At 43.6% G+C, this 18259-nt stretch overlaps 1 protein-coding gene across 2 annotated transcripts in view; it reads right to left on the bottom strand.

The window, feature by feature from the left end:
* ASTN2 (astrotactin 2) overlaps positions 1 to 18259 on the bottom strand; it is a 321258-nt gene that overhangs the window by 150474 nt on the left and 152525 nt on the right. For both annotated transcript variants that reach the window (XM_089534892.1, XM_089534893.1), the window contains exons 6-7: positions 15198 to 15344; positions 3223 to 3390 (exon numbers count right to left, since the gene is read on the bottom strand). In XM_089534892.1, coding sequence (XP_089391018.1) covers positions 3223 to 3390; positions 15198 to 15344 — 315 coding nt within the window. The remainder of the gene's footprint in view (positions 1 to 3222; positions 3391 to 15197; positions 15345 to 18259) is intronic.

The following is an 18259-nucleotide window of genomic DNA, read 5'->3' as shown; positions in this document are numbered from 1 at the left end:
GGATTAAGGTAAACCGCTTTCTTTCCAAGAGGAAAGCAAAAACTAGGGTCTGTCTGGTGGGGTTTTCTCCCCTTTTAAAGAGAAAAAGAGAGGGAAGTTCTGCAAAAGAAGGAGGGGGAAAGAAGAAGAAGAAGGGAGGAATAAGACAAGCTAATGATGTGCTAAATTGCAACAGCACCTTCATAAAATATTCACCGTCTTAAACACGTCTAATATTAAAGATTAAATGTCCTGGGATTTGTCCTAGCCGACTCCAGAGGCCTGATTTATGATCTGCCAGAAGCCGCTAACTTTGTGATTCATGGTGCAAGGTTTGGAAATGTAACCTTTCCAAAGTAGGGGGAGGAAGGCGAAAAGAAGGATAGAAGGAAATGAAGGAGAAGAGTTGGCTGTTAAGTTGAGAAAGGAGGACCCAGGGGAAGGGTTGCCCTTTCCCAGGGGTATAGGGGGATCTCTTAAAAGGGTTGCCCAGATTGCATCCTCATTTGTTTGAGGAACTCGTGCGCCAAAGGAAAGCGCCATTAATAAGCCATTTTATTCCTCCGGTGCTTAGCATGCAAGTTTCTCTCTGCCTGGGTCATTAATTCCTCACACTTACTGCATAACAAATATGTGTTCTGCAATCAAGCAGCCTTTGAAAAGGGCTCAGCCAGCAAAGCAGCCCAAGAATAGGATTTATTTTGCCTCCTTTTTTTTGCACCACAGGCTTTCCTTGTTGTCTTCCTTTTCTCAGCTCCACAAACAGGAGCCATGCCCCCCATTGCCATGCCTGGGGGCAAGCTGAGAATCGGTACGAAATGGACGCACCGCAAACAGCATGATGTAGTCTCCGAGATAGATCCCGCTTGCTATTAAAGACTCTATATTAAGCCTTCGTTAGCATAATGTCCCACATATTTCTGGTCAAAGGAAAAAGACACATGTACTTTGATTTCTATCTGCTGGCATCCTCAGAAGTTCTAGATGAATGGTAAGTTTCTTAGATCAAACATAACATCACATCATCGCTGTCGTCATCTCATCTCCTCCGGTCCTGAGGTCTTATACTGCAGGTCACTTCTGGTTGTAAACTGGTCTTGAGTTGACTTCAACTCATGGCTGACCCTGTGGAGGAGACATCTCCAAGACCATCTATCCTCAACTGCTCTGACCAAGTCCTCCAAATCTAGGCCTGTCACCTCTTTGATGGAGTCTATCCATCTGGCATGTGGTCTTCCTTCCTTTCTTCTGGCTTCTACCCAACCTAGCATTATTGTCTTTTCAAAGTTGTGCCTCCTTATGATGTGGCCAAAGTATGCCAGCCACAGTTTTGCCATCTTGGCTTCCAGGCTTGGTCTGATCCAGAGGTCCAAAGTCTCAGGACTCTTCAGCCCTGCATGAGGAAACCATTGTATGTCTCTTTCCAATAACCACAACCAAAAACAGCTGATCTAGGTTTAATCTGCACTGGAGAATCAATGAAGTCGGACACTGCTTTGACTACAATGGCTCAATGCTATCGAATCCTGGGATTTGTAATTTTGTGAGCTATTTAGCCTTCTCTATCAGAGAACTCACCAAACTACAAATCCCAGGATTCCATAGTCCTGAATCCTTTTAATTAAAGCAGTGTCAAACTGCATTATTTCTCCAGTGCAAATTACTGGACCATGCTCTACAGCTAAAGGAATATCTTCAGAGGAGCCTTATTTTCAAGTAAAGCCCAAGTCACAAGCCGTATTTCATCCAGATATAAGAGACTGAACATACCTGCACACCAACTCTACACCAGATATTAGTCAACACCGTCATCGTATCCATCATAATCCTACTCATTCTCATTTCCCCCTAAAGAAAGATGCCCCGCGTACTTAATCTTTCCTATTATCTTATTCTGCAACAGATCTACTTGGAAAAACAATGAAATATGTGCTTCTGATATACAGCGAAGGCATGACTCCAGGCTGTACTGGAGCACATTTTCAATAAACATTGGCAAGCTGTACCACAATCTTACCATTCTGCTTGGAGGTCACACAATTGTGGATGATAGAGTTTTCCTTCTTGGGCGATATGGTATTCAAAAGCAAACTTGGGTCAAATCATCATGCGTTCCCATTAGTTGCAACCCAAGGTCAGTGGGCAAGGGAGTATTGCTTGAAAGAACCCTGACCAGACTTAATCATGAAATCATTAAGGTACAGTGAGGCCCAGAAAGTCCAACCTCTAATCTCAAGGCAACTTTTGAGCTCATTGTTAAAAAATGCATGCATGGAAAAAAGGTTGCATGCCTCTACAAGAATATCTTGGCTCAGGAAGGCATGCGTTGTATATTAAAGGTGTCAGGTTCAAACCCTAGCCTTTTGCAAGGATGTAAGGAGACTAATTTTACAAATGTGGTCCCTCCACATTCACTGGGGTTAGGGGTGAGGGACACTATTATTGTTACCTAAGAAAACAACTCTCTATGAATTTCCAGGTCCCCCATAAGTTGACCACAGAATCATACTGGAGGACCTATAGATGCCCAGGGAAGTGGTTTCTCTTGGAACTTCTAGGTTCTCCAGCAGAACTCTATGGACAATTTCTGGCAGAGTTGCACTGGAGGACCTAGAGATTTCTGGAGAGACCATATTAATCAAAGCCGCAAATAATCAAATCTGCAGAAGTCAAAGCCACAAATGTGGAGGGCCAATTGTGTTTCCGCAAAGCAGGTGCAGAGGAGCCCCTCTGGAGGTTTCGTGTCACCTGCAATTGTCAAGAAAGTGTTTCTGAACTACACTTGTCCCTCCATATTCGCGAGGGTTCGAGGCACAAGACTCCCGTGAATATAGAAAAACCATAAATAACAAAAACACCATGTTTTTATTTGAGAGGACACCTCTCTAGGCATCTCTAGGTCCTCCAGTGCAACTCTGTGGCCAACGTCCGGCAGACACTGACCAGAGAACTGCACTGGAGGAGCTACAAAGGCCTAGTAGAGTCTTCCCTCTAGGAATCTATAGGTCTTTCAGTGCAACGTTTAGTTAAAGTTGACCATAGAGTTGCACTGGAGGACCTAGATATCCCTAGAGAGAACATATTAATCAAATCTGTGAATAATCAAATCCACAAATATCAAAGCCACAAATATGGAGGGATGAGTGTACATCCTGCAGCATTAGTGTATGGACATCATTGTTGGGTAGGTTACCATTGCCCACCTGGAAAAGGACCTCATAGTAAGGTAACTCACTCACTTACCAGTTTCTTGGTCGCACAGTTGCTCGCACGCGTCTGTAGTCCTCTGTCCACAGAGATCCCTCACCCAAGGAGACGTGGCATTGATTTGGTAATAGAGGGAGAGCTTGGCTGGGTTTAGCCAGTCGGAGATGTCCAGATAGCTCCCCTCGCTCACAACAAAACTGCTCCCTGCAACCGAAAAATTGACAAAATAAGAGCCAGGGAGGGGAATAAATGGGTTATCTTCATTGAAAGACAATGGAGCGTAGCTCTGTCCATCCTCATCCAACCTCTGGAGTCAGCACTGGAGCATTCGCTCACATCCCCAGAGCTCACCGAGGCTCTGTTAAAATTATATATGGATATAGGTATAGACACACTCACACATACACTAAGGATTTTGTATGGTGTGGTATGGGAAGACACCATGAGTTGCTGCACTGGGCGACACCAACCCTAGTGACAATGCTGGTTGCAGAAAATTAACTACATTCCCCCCCCCCCCAAAGTTGTGCTTTTGTGGTGTTAGAGCACAACGCCGCATGCCTGGCTCTCCAACAGCCCCAGCAATGCCCAGCATGAGAAATGCCCGGTGGACAAAAAGAGATGAGGGCTGAGCAGCTCTTTCTTCAAAGGCGTCGGAGCATGCATTGCCTCCAGCGCAACCCGTTCTTGGTTGTAGAAGGGCCGCAGGGACCTCGAACCATTGTTTACTTCGCTTTATTATTTTCCCTTCTTTCCCCCCATCCATATATCAAAGCGGAGGCAGTCTTGGCAGCTTCGGAGGTTCAAATGTCTCTTCCAGAGGTCTCCGTCAAAGTTCAGAAAGCCTGTTTAAAAGCCTCCAGAAGAGAAGCTTGATGTTTTTTGACACACACATATATATATTCCAGAACAAAATGGGGTAAAGCACCCCTAGGCTGTGTCCTTTCCCCAGCTAATGAAACAGTAAAAAATAAGCAAATTTAACTAATTATTTAGCAACCGGCCGCTGCCTCTGCCCTGCTTTTACTAATGGTTTTAGGAACTGTTAATAATTTAATTGTATTTTATTGTGGGTGGCAAGGTTGGGAGGGTTTGGGATATGATGGGCAATGAGACATTTATTGTATGTTTATTGTATTTTATGGGTTCTTTACTGTTAGCCGCTTTGATCTTTTTGGAGAAGCAGGATACAAATAATAATAATTATTATTATTATTATTATTATTATTATTATTATTATTAAATACTTGGCTGTGTTTGCTTCTCCTCTTTTACCACCTTATTCTCCCTGCTTCTTTCTTGGTGTATGCATATATATATATATATATATATATATATATTAGTGTTTTTGCTGCAACTTTAGCCATTTCTATATCTCACCGGATGCTCTGGCAGACCTCTGAATCACCATATTTAGGTCTGAGTCTACATTTCCAATTTTGGAATGATTCCTCCATCAAAATCAATAGGAGACATAAAAGACGGTATACAGAGGAATAGGGTCATGAAAAAGCTGCCACCTCTCCATCCATCCATTTATTTATTCTAATCTTATCCAGTCTTTATACTATTAAAAATATAACCAAAGCAATCTACAGAAATGCTGGAATCACAACAACAAGTGCAAGCAGAAGAAGCCATATTAAAAACAGGATAGGAGTTGCCTTTCTGGGAGAGGCAGACAGACCAAGAGGGAGGAAGGGTAAATGCAAAATATCATCAATAAAAATCACTTAATGTTAATTAAAAGTTGGACCAAATGGGTTGCCCTTGTCTTTGGATCACCGAGGATAGCAATGGAAATCATGGGGAAACGTCCCTAGAGAAAGAATTCAGAATCCCACCAAGAAGGTCCCTTTTCCCATAGATACTATGTACTTCTAAAAGTGGAGAAATGAATACAAAACCTAGAGAAGATGGCATTAACTTCTGGACAAGTTCAGACAGGAGAGAACACTCCTTGAAATACTCTAGCACCAGACCATTAAGTATCTTAAATTGTCCACAATAGCAAACTGAAAAGCTGGTGGATGTCGCTCATGATTTGTAGTTTTCCAAAGTCTTGAGCCTTCTCTGTCAAAGAGTGGCTGTGTCTCACAAGACTACAAATCCCGGGTTTCTGGGAGCCATGGCAATTAAAGTGGTGTCAAGCTGCATTATTTATACAGTGTAGATGCACCCCAAGGTATGTCTCTCCCTTCCACTATAATTATGTGGTGAGGACTGGAGCGCAGCTTTGGCATAGCTTCTGGCCTCTGAAGATGCATGTGTCATTTAAACAGCGTACCTCCAAAGTCACCTGAAGCAGCTTTATTTTGGCCTGTCTGTATGGCCCTAACCCTCCTATTTGCTTGAAAACAGGGGTCAGGATGATGGATTCCTCCATATCTTGCCGAATGGCAAGTCTCAGCATTTCTCACAGTCAGCTACGGTGGCTGGGAATGATGGGAAATGGAGTCCAAGAACATCTGGAGGGCCATGCAGTTCCCACTTCTGCTCTGCAGTTGGATTAAAAGCAAAGGCTCACCCAATTCCAGCATTCACAAAGCACACTTCTCTCCCTTCCTATCAATGACGACTACAAATGCACTGCTTGGGCGACAGGATAATGAACCAAGTCAATAAACTGGAAGCTAATCCTTCATATCCAGCAAATTACTCTATAATTTGCACCTTTCCTTCCATTGCAGATGGCTTGTGCAGCTGCGAGATGCACTAAGCAACTGTTCTTCAAAGAAGGGAGGAAAGGCTTGACATACACAGGTGTAAACACCTGGACAAACATGCGTAATACCGGGTGACCTCTAAGGGCAAGAGGTATTATTGAGTTCCTCCCAAAAAAAATAAACAGTTTCAAGCCACACATTTAATTAGAAGCAGAGCGAAAAGCTGTTCCAATCCCAGTGTTTGCCTGCAGAGATCAAGGGGGAAATTAGGAGGAATGCTGGTAATAGCAGCATCCAATTCGGTGAGCATCGCGGTGGAGACAGCCATGGGGAAAGCAGATAAACAATCTTCAGATGAAACAATTAAAGTTCACTTGCACGCCAATCACGGCACGCTCTTTGGGAAGTAAATGAAGTCACGGCTTATTTAGCGCTCCGCCATTCCGGGACCGGGCTGAAAAACCAACAGGGCTGGGGTTTTTCCATCCCTGTTATCATCCCAACGTTTTAGACCTGGCTTTTTTCCCCATTACGGCCAATATATTTTATACCACTAACTAGATTTGAGACCTTTCTGCTATTAAACCTGTCCATCACCAGACAGCCAGTGACCCCTGAAAGTGCAGACTTGCTGGCCGGGGGCAAACTGCTTCCACCCCATTGTCGGGCGCCTAGGAGGGAATGTGCTTCGGCACTGTTCTCCCATTAATTTCACATCTTAGAGACATGCACGATTCATATAAACCTTCATGGCCATTACAGACTCTCATTAGAGGAAGCCAGGCAGCACTCCAATTCCTCACTAGGGAAAAATAACCTTTTTTCCGAAACAGAAATAAAATAAGAGGGGGGGAAAGAGAGGAGGGGAGAATGCATTTCTTTCAACATATGCCCCCAAACTCCCTTGTTCTCAGACACACGAACCTTCCAGTGTTTAAGAAAGGTATTATTTTGGACAACTTCTTCCAATATCGCCCAGCCAGCATTGGAGGAACAATGTAGTCTCCAGTTTCTACTAGCATAGGGAAGACCACAAAGGGCAGAATAGAAGTTCATGTTCCTGGTCTAAAAGATATAGGTCCTCTGAGGCCATGAAAGAGCTAGAAAAGATCCTAAAGACTAAGGATATTCAACCGAGCACAGAAGTGAGCATCGTCCAAGCCATCGTATTCCCCATCTCCATGTACAGATGTAAGAGATGGACAGTGAAGAAAGTGGATAAGAAGAAAACGTATTCATTTGAGATGTAGTTCTGGAGAAGAGTGCTGAGGATACTGTGGATGGCCAAAATTACCAACAAATGGGTTTTTGAACAGATTGAGCCTGAAATGTCCCTGGAAGGACAGTGGGCCCTTGGTACCTTCTGAGGTTTGGTTCCAGGAACCACCATGGATACCAAAATCTGTGGATGTTCAAGTCCATTAAATACAACAGCAGACAAACAAATGGATCCTAGAACAGATCAAGCTGGAGATCTCTTTGGAAGCCAAGGTGGTCAAATTGAGACTGTTGTACTTTGGCCACATCGTGAGAAGGAACGACTCATTGGAAAAGACAATAATTGGAAAGCAGAAAGAGAGGAAGACCCTACGCTAGACGGACAGCCTCAAATGTGCTGCAAGGTCTCTTTGCATATTGATATTCCAAACTTGCATGGCTATGTCTCTGAATTCCAACCCGCAGATGGAGAGATGATTGAAAATCCCTTTCATCCAAAGTCTCCACTACCTCGATGGGCTTAGATCCAAGTTTCAGGTGGACTCTGCATGAAATGTCCCCCCATTTTCTTTCCTTGGACCAGCAGTTCCAAAACCAAAGTAAATCTGCACCCTGAGATACTTCCATCCTCATGGTCACCATCACCAGGGGATACTTAACTAACTATGTTATTTGGTTGCCCACCAACAGCAAATGTGAGCTGGGTAACAACCCTCATTTTTGTAACAACCACGTCGTACTGCTCCTTCTTCTCCATCTGTTGCAGTGTCTTTCCACCAGCCTCTCTCAGTAACTCTCAGATTAAACAGTGCTCCTCTGGAGGATGGTTGTTGGGGTGGAAAATAGCCTGGCCCTGATTCAATTGACATTGTATTTCAAGCAGCCTGCAAGGACATGGACACACATACTTACACACACACACACATACACACAATGCCGCTCACCAGTGTCCTTTTTGCTCCTGCCCACTGCTTTTCGTTTGTTGCTTACCGCAACTCAGTACCAACTTTACTGTGCCTAATAAATTCATGGTGGATTAATCATTCGGATGGAGCAGGAGTTCTCCTTACCTTGCTCCCTGATCTTTCGTACCACCGCATGCCCTTATATTTCTGCTTAACAACCGTATCGAATGCTCCAAACTGCCGCACAAGTTGCTTGTGTTATTCTACAGTGCCATAGATTATGAGCAACGAACAACATTTTTTTATGGTCGCTCGGAGCTTCTCAAAACTCAAGCGGTTGAGAATCTAATTCCTCCAGCAGGCTTTTTTGGGGAAGGGGAGCGCAGGTCCAATGAAACTCACATTTCCCAATGACACTCAACTAAAGACTCCCTCTAATCTGTCCATTAATGCCAAGCATCCATTAACCGCAGGGAATAGCAGGCAAGAGTCTTCTTACCCATGCGACTGTTTCCCTAAATTTTCACACACACCCCCACACAGAACACGCTTTCATGATTTTAATTGGGTTTTATGAATGGCATTTTGCCAAGCGCAAAAAGGCAATCTACGAAGCCATCTGACATTTTTTAAAAATGCACTTGCCACCTCCGACAGCGGCTCCAGTTTAAACCCATGTGGAAACCTGTTTTGAGGGTGTTGGTGTGACTTGAACAGCAGAACGGTGATATCCATGACATATGAAAAGGGAAAAGAAGTAGCCAGGATCAACAACCACAACCTCCCTTGTCTTTGGATTATCTACTATTATTAAAATAGGGGTCATTATTTGTCCCCCCCCCCAACCCAAATACAGGTAAACCTCAGTTAACTGCAAGCAGATGCTGAGATGGTTGCTTCTGGAGTAGCTCCACTCTTCCTCCAGAAAGTGCAAGCGATGCTCTGCAGGAAGTGATGCGTTATTCTTTTTAAACATAGAAGCAAAGCACGCATGAGCATTGCACATAGGTTTCTGTCTGCTTTCACAGAGCAGAGAATCACAAGGCTGGGTTTGATCAAAGCTCCAAGGGTTCATCTCATCAAGGTTAGAGATGCTCTTATCAATTCCCTAACAGGCACAAGCTACTAACAGATGTAAGAAGCAATGCAATGGGTCTCAATAACTCATTTGCATCACTCCTTAATGTTAGAGTCTGTAGACGGAATCAGATTGGATGCAGCCCTACAACATTCAAAATGTAAGGAATAATCTGCCAATTAATGGTGGTACCCCAATTAAGAGAGGCAGCACAACATAGTGGTTTGAGAGTAGGACTCGGACTCTGGAGATCAGGGTTCGATTCTCCATTCAATCATGGAAAACCACTGGGTGACTTACCCAAGGTAAGTAAATTAAAAAATCCCATATAAATCAAGTGCAATGGATGCAGGTTGTGAAAAATAAAATGTTGCTTGGTGTTGTGGTGTGGTCTGTCTCCAAGTCATACCCAACTTATGGTGACCCTCTCAGCCCCAGAAAAACCCATGATAGGCTCACTTTAGGGTCACCATATGTCAGATATGACTGGAAGGCACACCACACCACAACACCAACCAACATTTTATTCTTCACAAACTTCATCCATTGCAATTTATATGGGATTTTTAAAATTTATATTCTTTAGAGTGAGTTGAGTTCAGACATAGGCTGAACTGTTCTTGGTGCTTGAAGGTGGACACTGGAGAAAGAGGCTGCACAGATGCAAAAGATGTTGTCTGCCTTCCTTTGCAAAGGTTGCATGCATATCCCTGGAAAAATGTGACCATTAGACCATTAGACTATCAAGATTTCAGCATTAAATCTCGAGTATGCTAACACATTCGTCTGATTCAATCGGATGCATTCTAACATAGATAGTATTTTGTGTACTGTCCCTTGGATAGTTCTGAAGGTGACTTCCAAGAGCAAATCTTTAAGTAGCAGCAAGACCAACAATAGCCATCACCTAATCCTTATTGCTTCCATTAAAGGGATTAAAGCACGATCAATCAACCAATTGTCAAACTAATAAGAAAAAATGATCTGCAGATTTGAAATGAGGGAGGAATAATGTAAACATGTTCAAGTGAGAAATGTTATTCCACCGATCTGCCGTTTCGTCATTTAACTGTTTTAATACTCCTCATTAGAGATACTATTGGATTTGGGTTTTGTGCAAATAAAAACCACCACAGTGGTTTTTATGTTATTGGGTTCCCTCTCTCTGGGATACTATAATATGGGCTCTTCCTTCTCAATTGATTTTTTAAAGGAAATGTCAGTGTCATATCCAAGTTCGGATCTCAGCCCAAGGGCTAGAGATAGGATTCTGCATTTGCACATGATCAACTGAGAATAAGGAATGTGCAGATTACAGGTTGCACTATCTTGAATTCATGGAGGCAGAGTACAATGCTAGAGCCAGTGATGAAAAGCAGTGTAGGTCTGATATCATATTAAGGCATGCAATTAAATAGATGCAACTATTTACAATGAAGACAACACAGAGAGCTTTAAAGCAAGCTGATGGAGAATGAGGCTCTGCTCATTATAGCAATAATGCAACCTCCAAGTTCCCTGGCAATGCATTTCCGAATTGGAGCTACCTGCTGTCTCTGTTTTTTTGCATGCAGAACATGGAGAATATTCACACACAAAAATGTCCCCTGTTGATAAGAGTGTCTGTCTCAACATGTCAAGAGAAATCACTAGCCTCCAGAAAGTTCTTGCCTCCAGCATGAGAATAAGGCAAAAGGCGCTCTGCTTTTGGATGAGGTTTCCACGATTTGCACAAAAAAAGGGGGCCCTGTGTGAAATTGCTGCCTTTTCCTTTCCAAAGCTATATATATAGCATATGCAGAGAGAGAAGCAAATGGAAGTGGAGAGAGGGCTACATGCAAAGGCACACACATACACACACAAAGCAAGTGAGAGAAGACAGTATTTGCATCTGTACTCTGCATGGATGAGCACAGATATATCTATTAAAAGCCAAAATTGTGACTTGCTGATATTGGAAGCAGGCAGGCATGGAGCAGACATATTTGGCTAATGAAAAGCTCAGGGGCATGGCAAAGGTAATGAAATTGTCACATATGAAATGGGTGTCTGAGTGAGATCCAAGCTCCAAGGGATCGTCTCATAAAAAGGAGTGATGGGGCAACGATTCAAGAACAGGAGAAAGTTGCAATGCAGAGCTTTGCAAAGTAGTCCGATGTCTCTTTGCAAGATGTAGACTACAATGAGGCATCAGTTCTCTAAACAGATTCAGACATTATGGATGCTTTTGAGATACTGGGACAAGGTTGTTCCAGTTTCCGCGGGTTGTGACAATATCCCATCGACTCTCATGGAAAGCTTGAATTGGTTCTCAAATCTGTTAATAATATTACAGTAGGGGGGAAAAAGGGGCCATCATTTCCATGCCAATCCCCCTGGAATAACGGGCGGAGGAGCGCCGAGCCAATTTATGCAAGTATTCTGAAGACTTGCACAGAGCTGCCAATGAAATACCAATAAAACAGATTAATATCCTTGGAACTGGGAGGAAATGGGCTGATCTCCAATCCAGGCGTAATGACTTTTTCAAAAGGAGAAAGAAGAGAGGGGGCCCGGTGGAACGACTTCCCGAAGAATGAGAATGACATCTGTAATGACATTGTAAAACACCCGTCGAAACTGCCGAGGAGGAAACTTTTTCATGGGAAAATGGGATTCCTTCCCTGTTAAGGGAAGCCTGTAACTGTCTGGAGATGCTTGATGCCTGGATACATTCTCCTTTCCTCTCCCTGTGTTCTCTTTATCCCAGGTCAAGCTTCACCTGGGTTGCAATGCAACATCTGGGATGGCTCTTTGTCACTCACAGAAGCATCATCACCATTATATCCAGATGCTTAATGCCTCTCTGCTGGGTTTCAGCTGTGCTGGGTTTAGGCAAACGGCTCCAGAGCGCTCTGATTTTTGCAAGCGGGGATACCAAGAAATGTTCCTTTAATGTGGCATCAAGCCACAGCATCCGACAAAACGACAGATCTGCCATTTAGAGAAACCGCTAGGGCTAGAAGTCCTTAATGACACCCAAGGAAGTATCATTGGCTTGGCTTCCTCCTTTGCGGCGAAGACACTAATTTAGCTCCTTAAAAGAAGGGAATTAAACAATGTGAGGCCAGGAAACTGGAGGGTAGCTTTCTCCGTCCTGATGAAAAATATCGTCTGAAGCCCCTGAAGGAAACAGTGGGAGAGGCTGGCGGGAACGCTTCTAAATTACGTTCCCCCACCACCATTACATGCAGCGTAGGAGTGGTCTCTAATGGGGTGTGCGAAGTTGTTGAGTAACTCCACAGTGCTTAATAGGCAAGCCGCAGCACAAAAGCAGCCTGCTGATTTTCCCCATGTTGGACATAGGCCACTAGCTGCTGGACGGCAGCCATTATGTAGCATAGCACAAAGCGCATAGCTGTCACGTTATCGCTTGATTCGGGGATGCAGGAGGGCTAAGATCACTAACCATCAATGAGAATCCCCCCTAAAAACTTAGAACCACAGAGTCGGAAGGGCCATCCGCTCCAACCCCCTTCTGCCATGCAGGAATACACAAGCAAAGCACCTCCAAACAGATGGCCACCCAGTCTCTGTTTAAACTCAGTTTAACTTTTTCCAGGAACGTGCCCAAAACTTCCTTTTTCTTTAGACCCCTTCACTGTAAAACATGGGACTTGTCTATAGAAGAAGGTGAACCTCAGTGGCCTTCCAGATGGCGTTGGACATCAGCCATATCAGTAGAGAGCTGGGAGCCAACATTTTCGGGAAAAGCAGACAAATTCAACATGCTTAGTATATATGATACATCATTTTATCTACTAAAAGAGGGGCAAGGGGAATCAAGTGATGTTGTCAGGATCTGTCAGCACCATTTTAAGTACTGAAAACCAAAAATACTTAGGATATCAACATGGAAATCTCTCAAGAGGATGAGGTCCAGGTTTGATCTCATGCGTCCTTTGACACTACCACCATTTCACATTTCAGGTCAGTATGGAAGAGTTTTACATTCTTTACAGATTACAACCAGTAAGTATCCTCCCTTTTCTGACAATTCTCTTTTCTGACACCTTTTGCCAATCCTGTTGACATTCACAAAATGGAGAAAAGAAGTTGGTAGCACTTCAGTCCCATTTTGGACCCTCTGTCCAAATGCATGCAAACTCATCCAAAGAGGTAGGCTGAAGTCTACAGAAACTCATGCTACCGACTTCTTTATTCTGGTTAGTCTTGGAGAAGCTGCAAGATCCCTTTGCATACTGATTTTCCAGACTAACACAGCTATGTCTCTGAATTTCACAAAACAGGTTTACTAAGAAGGAGCGACCGAGGTCTTGTGGCTCATTGAGAGTTTTCTCCTACAACCCAGATGAGAAACCTTCTATGCAATAGCCAATTCTCACAGGGAAGATCTGTCTTTTCTTTTCTCCCAGATCAAAATATGTCAACAGGAGCTGCCAAGAGCACACTTAGTTGTGATCTTTGTTCAAATCATTTGATCCTAAGGGGAAGGATGTTCTTTCGGTTGCTCTCACGGAACAAAAATGCAGCGAGCAACGAAGAATTGGAACCCAACTGAATGATAAGCCTGTCTGCAGGAGGAAAATGGAATTTGCTCTTATGTTTCTAAGGATCTGCACTTGACGTTTCATTGTGTGTTGTGCAAAAAACGACACTGAAGCTCTCGATGGGGAAAAAAAAGATGCTTGCACAGAGCGGAGAGAGGTAGAGAATGACAATGGCACCTTACTCATGCTTTGCACATGCTCTCTTTTTCTCTCCCTCTTAGTTTCATTAGAAACTAATAATTTCATTGCCTCTGGAACAGGGAAAGGGAGGAAGAAACACCTCAAATGTGTAGCTAAAGAGAAGAAATACAAAATGAAACCAAACTCCAGCCTGGCAAAGCTCTATCCAATTTGGCTTCAGAATCTGTAACATGTTGAAAGGCAAGAAGATAGAGTTCAGGTAGAGTTCTCTCCTAACCTGACTTTCAGATGCCAGGGATCAAACCTACACCATTCTGACTGCAAAATACATACTCTGTCAATGAGTTATACCCTCTTCCCAACCACAGCGAGGAAAGCTTTCATGCTGCAACTTCCTTTAAACCCAAAAAATACTACTGGCCTAATGGGAACCCTTCAACAAGAAGAGTCTTGTAAGGGGCTAAGGATGTTGTTGTTGTTGTTATGCCTTGCATTTGTTTCCAGCTAAGGATGTACAGCAACCGTTTGTGCTTTCCCTGCTTCTAGGGAAGACAAGCAGACAATAACTGTGCAAATGCTGTAGTTAGAGAAATGAAGGCAGAAGGAACATCTTCTCCCACACAACGTTCCAAATTATGCTAAATCCGCCCCCGCCTTCAATCTCTCTCCTACCAGATCACTCCTGCCCACTCGCTGGGATGACTTTCAGATGACATTGGGAAGCTGAAATGAATTGGCGTCCCCAAGCCCTGGAGGCAAATACTTCTTAATTCAGATAAGACGAGGGACCAGCAGCCAAAGGCGGGCTGCCTCCGGGCTGATTTGCACACTACATTTTTCAAATTGAGGGCGATTCCCGCGAGTGATAAATCCAGCAAATGATTCAGCCGCGCAACTCTCAGTCCCCCCAAAAAACTTTAAAAATTGCAGTTCAATGTGATGAAAAATACTGCTATCTCAAAATGGGAGAACTAAGCCGAAGCTCATCGCAAATGGCTGCTTTGCGGCCCCAAATTCAAGGTAGAGCATACACCTGAAATGCAAGAAGCTCTCTGGGTCAATCTCCAGCTAGGACAGGATCAGGCAACAAGTGATGAGAAAAACCTTTGGTTCACACTGTTTATTGCTATTGCAGAGTAGACTGTTCGTAGGTGGGCAAGATGTCTGCTATATCCAAGCAATGTTCTACTTCCTAATGTTTAGGTAGGATCTCTTTTCCTGTGGCTTGAATCCATTGCACCGCGTCCTACTGTCTTGAGCAGCAGAACGCAAACAGGCTCCATCCTCAATGTGACATCCCTTAAAATATTTAAATATAGCTATCATGGCAACGATCTTTCAACTAGACTGCTCACATCAACGTGGGAAAAGGCAACCTATCAAGGGGATATCTTGCACATCAGCATTCCTAGAGAACTACAGCTGTTCTGCATAGCGAAGCAGAGTCTCTTACCGTCGGCAATGAAGTGTTCGGGAACATGGAGCGTCACCTTCACTGTCAATGGGCACGACAACTGAGTGCCACACACCATGGCCAGGATGCAAGAACTCACAGCGATTAACGTCAGGGCTGTCTTGTTCACGGGGCTCTTCAGCGAACCTGGAAAGTCGAGAGACAAACACAGATATGGAACACAAAGACACTCACATCGGTGTGCGATGCACACAAAGTTACATCTCAAGCCTCCATTTTCTTATGATTTTTGCACCAAAGCTCTGATGATACACAGCAAAGAGTGATTCCCTTACGTCTTGTAAGGTAGCACTCAATTGACGGACATCATACATGCATAAGGAATTGGCAATTTGGGAAGGAGGAGAGGATCCCAATGCATTCCGTGGCAGAATAAACCCTTTAGCACAGCGGATTTGGCTTAAAAAAAACCCCTGTTCAAAGGCATGGTTGCAGGAGTTCCTTCAGAAGGAGCCACACAGCCATGCTTTTGGAGATCAAACACTTCCAAGGAAGAGCTTCTTTTGGCTAAAAACATGCTGGAATCCCCATCTCTCATCCACATGAGAGCAAGAAACTTCATTTTGAATACAGCACACAACTTGATCCATGCTGTTCTCTAGGGCAATGCTGTTTCTGAATTATGTACAAAAAAACAAAACCTTGCATTCATTGCTAACCAGACTACACTATAATGAACATCTGTCTCTAAAGCAGGGTTAGGCGACTTGTATGCCTGGCAGATGTTTTGGACTATGTCTCCCAGAAACGGCATGAGCATGGCCAATGGATAGGTTTTATGGGGATTACACTTGTACAGCAACACACACAATACTTGCACCAACCTTCTCTTTGGATGCCATTTCTCTACAATGCATCTCTCATCCTAACCCACATATTATGGAGCAAACAACCCAAAGGAAGGTAACTACTATATATACTCGACTGTAAGTCGACCTCACGTATAAATCGAAGGCAGATCTTGGGGCCAAAATGATGGATTTTGATACAACCCATGGATAAGTCGAGGGTAAAATTTAGGGGCATATAACAAAGGATCTAAAGGATGAAGCAAAGGAAAACAATGCCAAAGAGGCTGCAAAATTCCAGCAGGGATAAATGTTTTTGCTGGTGCTTCCAGGACAGATTATGCTCTTGTCTTTCACCAGGGAATGGTTCCCTTTTGTATATAGAAGAGTTAAAGTATATCACTTACATTGAGATGTAGATTAGTCGACTCAGGTTTGTCTGGTCCATTTTTAGACTAAGATTTCTAGAGTTACACATGAGTATATACAGACAAGTCACAACACTATCCACCCCCATCCTATAAATTGGGGTGGAAATAGTTCAGATTGTATTACTATCCACAACCTCGAGCCCACCAACCATAAGAACAAGGACATTTTTAGGGGGACAAAATCCACCACAACTTTAGCATAAGCAAGAGACAGAATGTAGGATGAGCAACCATGGTATCAGGACATCAAAACTCCATTTGCTAGTCACAGAAACCTTTTCATCTTTCAGAGTCCTGCTCACAAAAGGACCTCTCAGCAAGTGGGGCCTTATTTTGACAGCGTGAAGACAGGCACGCTGGAAGCCAAGTCTGTTCCCAGAACAACCTCAGCGCTGGAGAGACATGGGGGTCACACAGCCTCTCTCTTTCCCATTCTCTCTTCCTCCTCCCTCTGGACCATCTGTCGAACGCCATGCATGCCAAAATGTTGAAACCTAAGAAATAATTCAGAGCCGGCAGCACCTTTGAGTCTATACGGAACCAAGAGAAATAACACAAAACAGTGTTCTGCATCTGCGCTTTACTCAGAAACTGCAAGCTCTGACTGAACACAGTGCTGAATTCCTTCCTTCTCCAATGTACTTAGTCGCAAAAAATGTTAACATGTCTATCACTTTAATGCACTATTCTGTGCTATTCTACATCCTCTAGCTAATTTTTAGTTTTATGGTTTGTTCCGTTTCCCTAGGTTTTGGAAGCATTAAATCCCCCAATTGCTAAATCACCCCAGTCCTGGTTCCTATATCATCACACAGTCCCAGTCCTTTCAAAATTGGTTAACATTTCCATTGTTCATTCATCTGGCCAACTTGTCCATCTCAGCCATGTCCTATATCTTCAATAACCAATCTTCCATCATGGGAATTTCCCCTTCTTTCTGCAACCAGGCATGAACACAATGTCCTCCTCCTTCTTCATGTCCCCCCACAATAATGTCTTTGATACTGAAAGTAATATACAGCTACTGCGCATACTGGCTTTTGAAAGTGTGCATCTTGTGTCCTTTAAATAAATATCATGCTCAGCCTTGGTGACTTCTCAGCAGATCAGAAGCAATTTGTTGGATGGGAATCACAAACACTGCACTGAATAAATGGCTTAACATGAGACCTTTAAAAAGACCTAGAAGGATTTATACTCTTAGTTGGCCCAGCGCTAACTAAACATGCCGCAATATAATCTAAGGGACCCGGTGTTTACTTGAAGGATATGAAATGGACGGCAATGAATCTCCGGCCAAAAAGCATAAACCTGGCTCAAAGCAAGTAGGTCAAGAACTAAAACCGGTAGTCATTGATTTGTTGACAATGGAGCTCTACTTATAATGTTCCCCCTTCCGTTGCCTACAAGACGGAAGCCTGGGCAATGGTTTGCAAAGCCAATGCAATTGAAATGCAAGGGAAGGTTTTATACCTCAAGGGTAAAGCGAGCAACAGTTGAAATGCTGAGTAGGAGAGGCTGCGATGGAGAATCAAAATGGGGGAGAAAACCCTCGATTAGGAGGAGAAGGAATTGGAAGGTCAGAAGAAGGCCTGGAAGCAAGAGTTCTTTGTCTTAGAGAACAGAAGAAAGACAAAGAAGAAAGCAAAGCCAGTCAGCGTTGGTTACAGGGCAGGAAGGGTAGCACCGTCAATCCAATTAGCGGTGGTTTAATTAGTCTAGAAGGGAAGCTAGATTTGGAAATGAAATCGCCCTGCAGTGGTCTGTAACCCAAGGCATGTCAGGAGTGGGTCCCAGGGTTAGATGCCTCCTGATCTCATTT

The sequence above is a fragment of the Sceloporus occidentalis genome, unplaced genomic scaffold (genome assembly GCF_023333645.1).
Source record: "Sceloporus occidentalis isolate IW3139 unplaced genomic scaffold, rSceOcc1.0.p SCAF_8, whole genome shotgun sequence".
In the NCBI taxonomy this organism is placed as follows: Eukaryota; Metazoa; Chordata; class Lepidosauria; order Squamata; family Phrynosomatidae; genus Sceloporus; species Sceloporus occidentalis.
The sequence above is the reverse complement of the archived record's forward strand: the minus strand, read 5'-3'. Positions and strand labels throughout refer to the sequence as shown.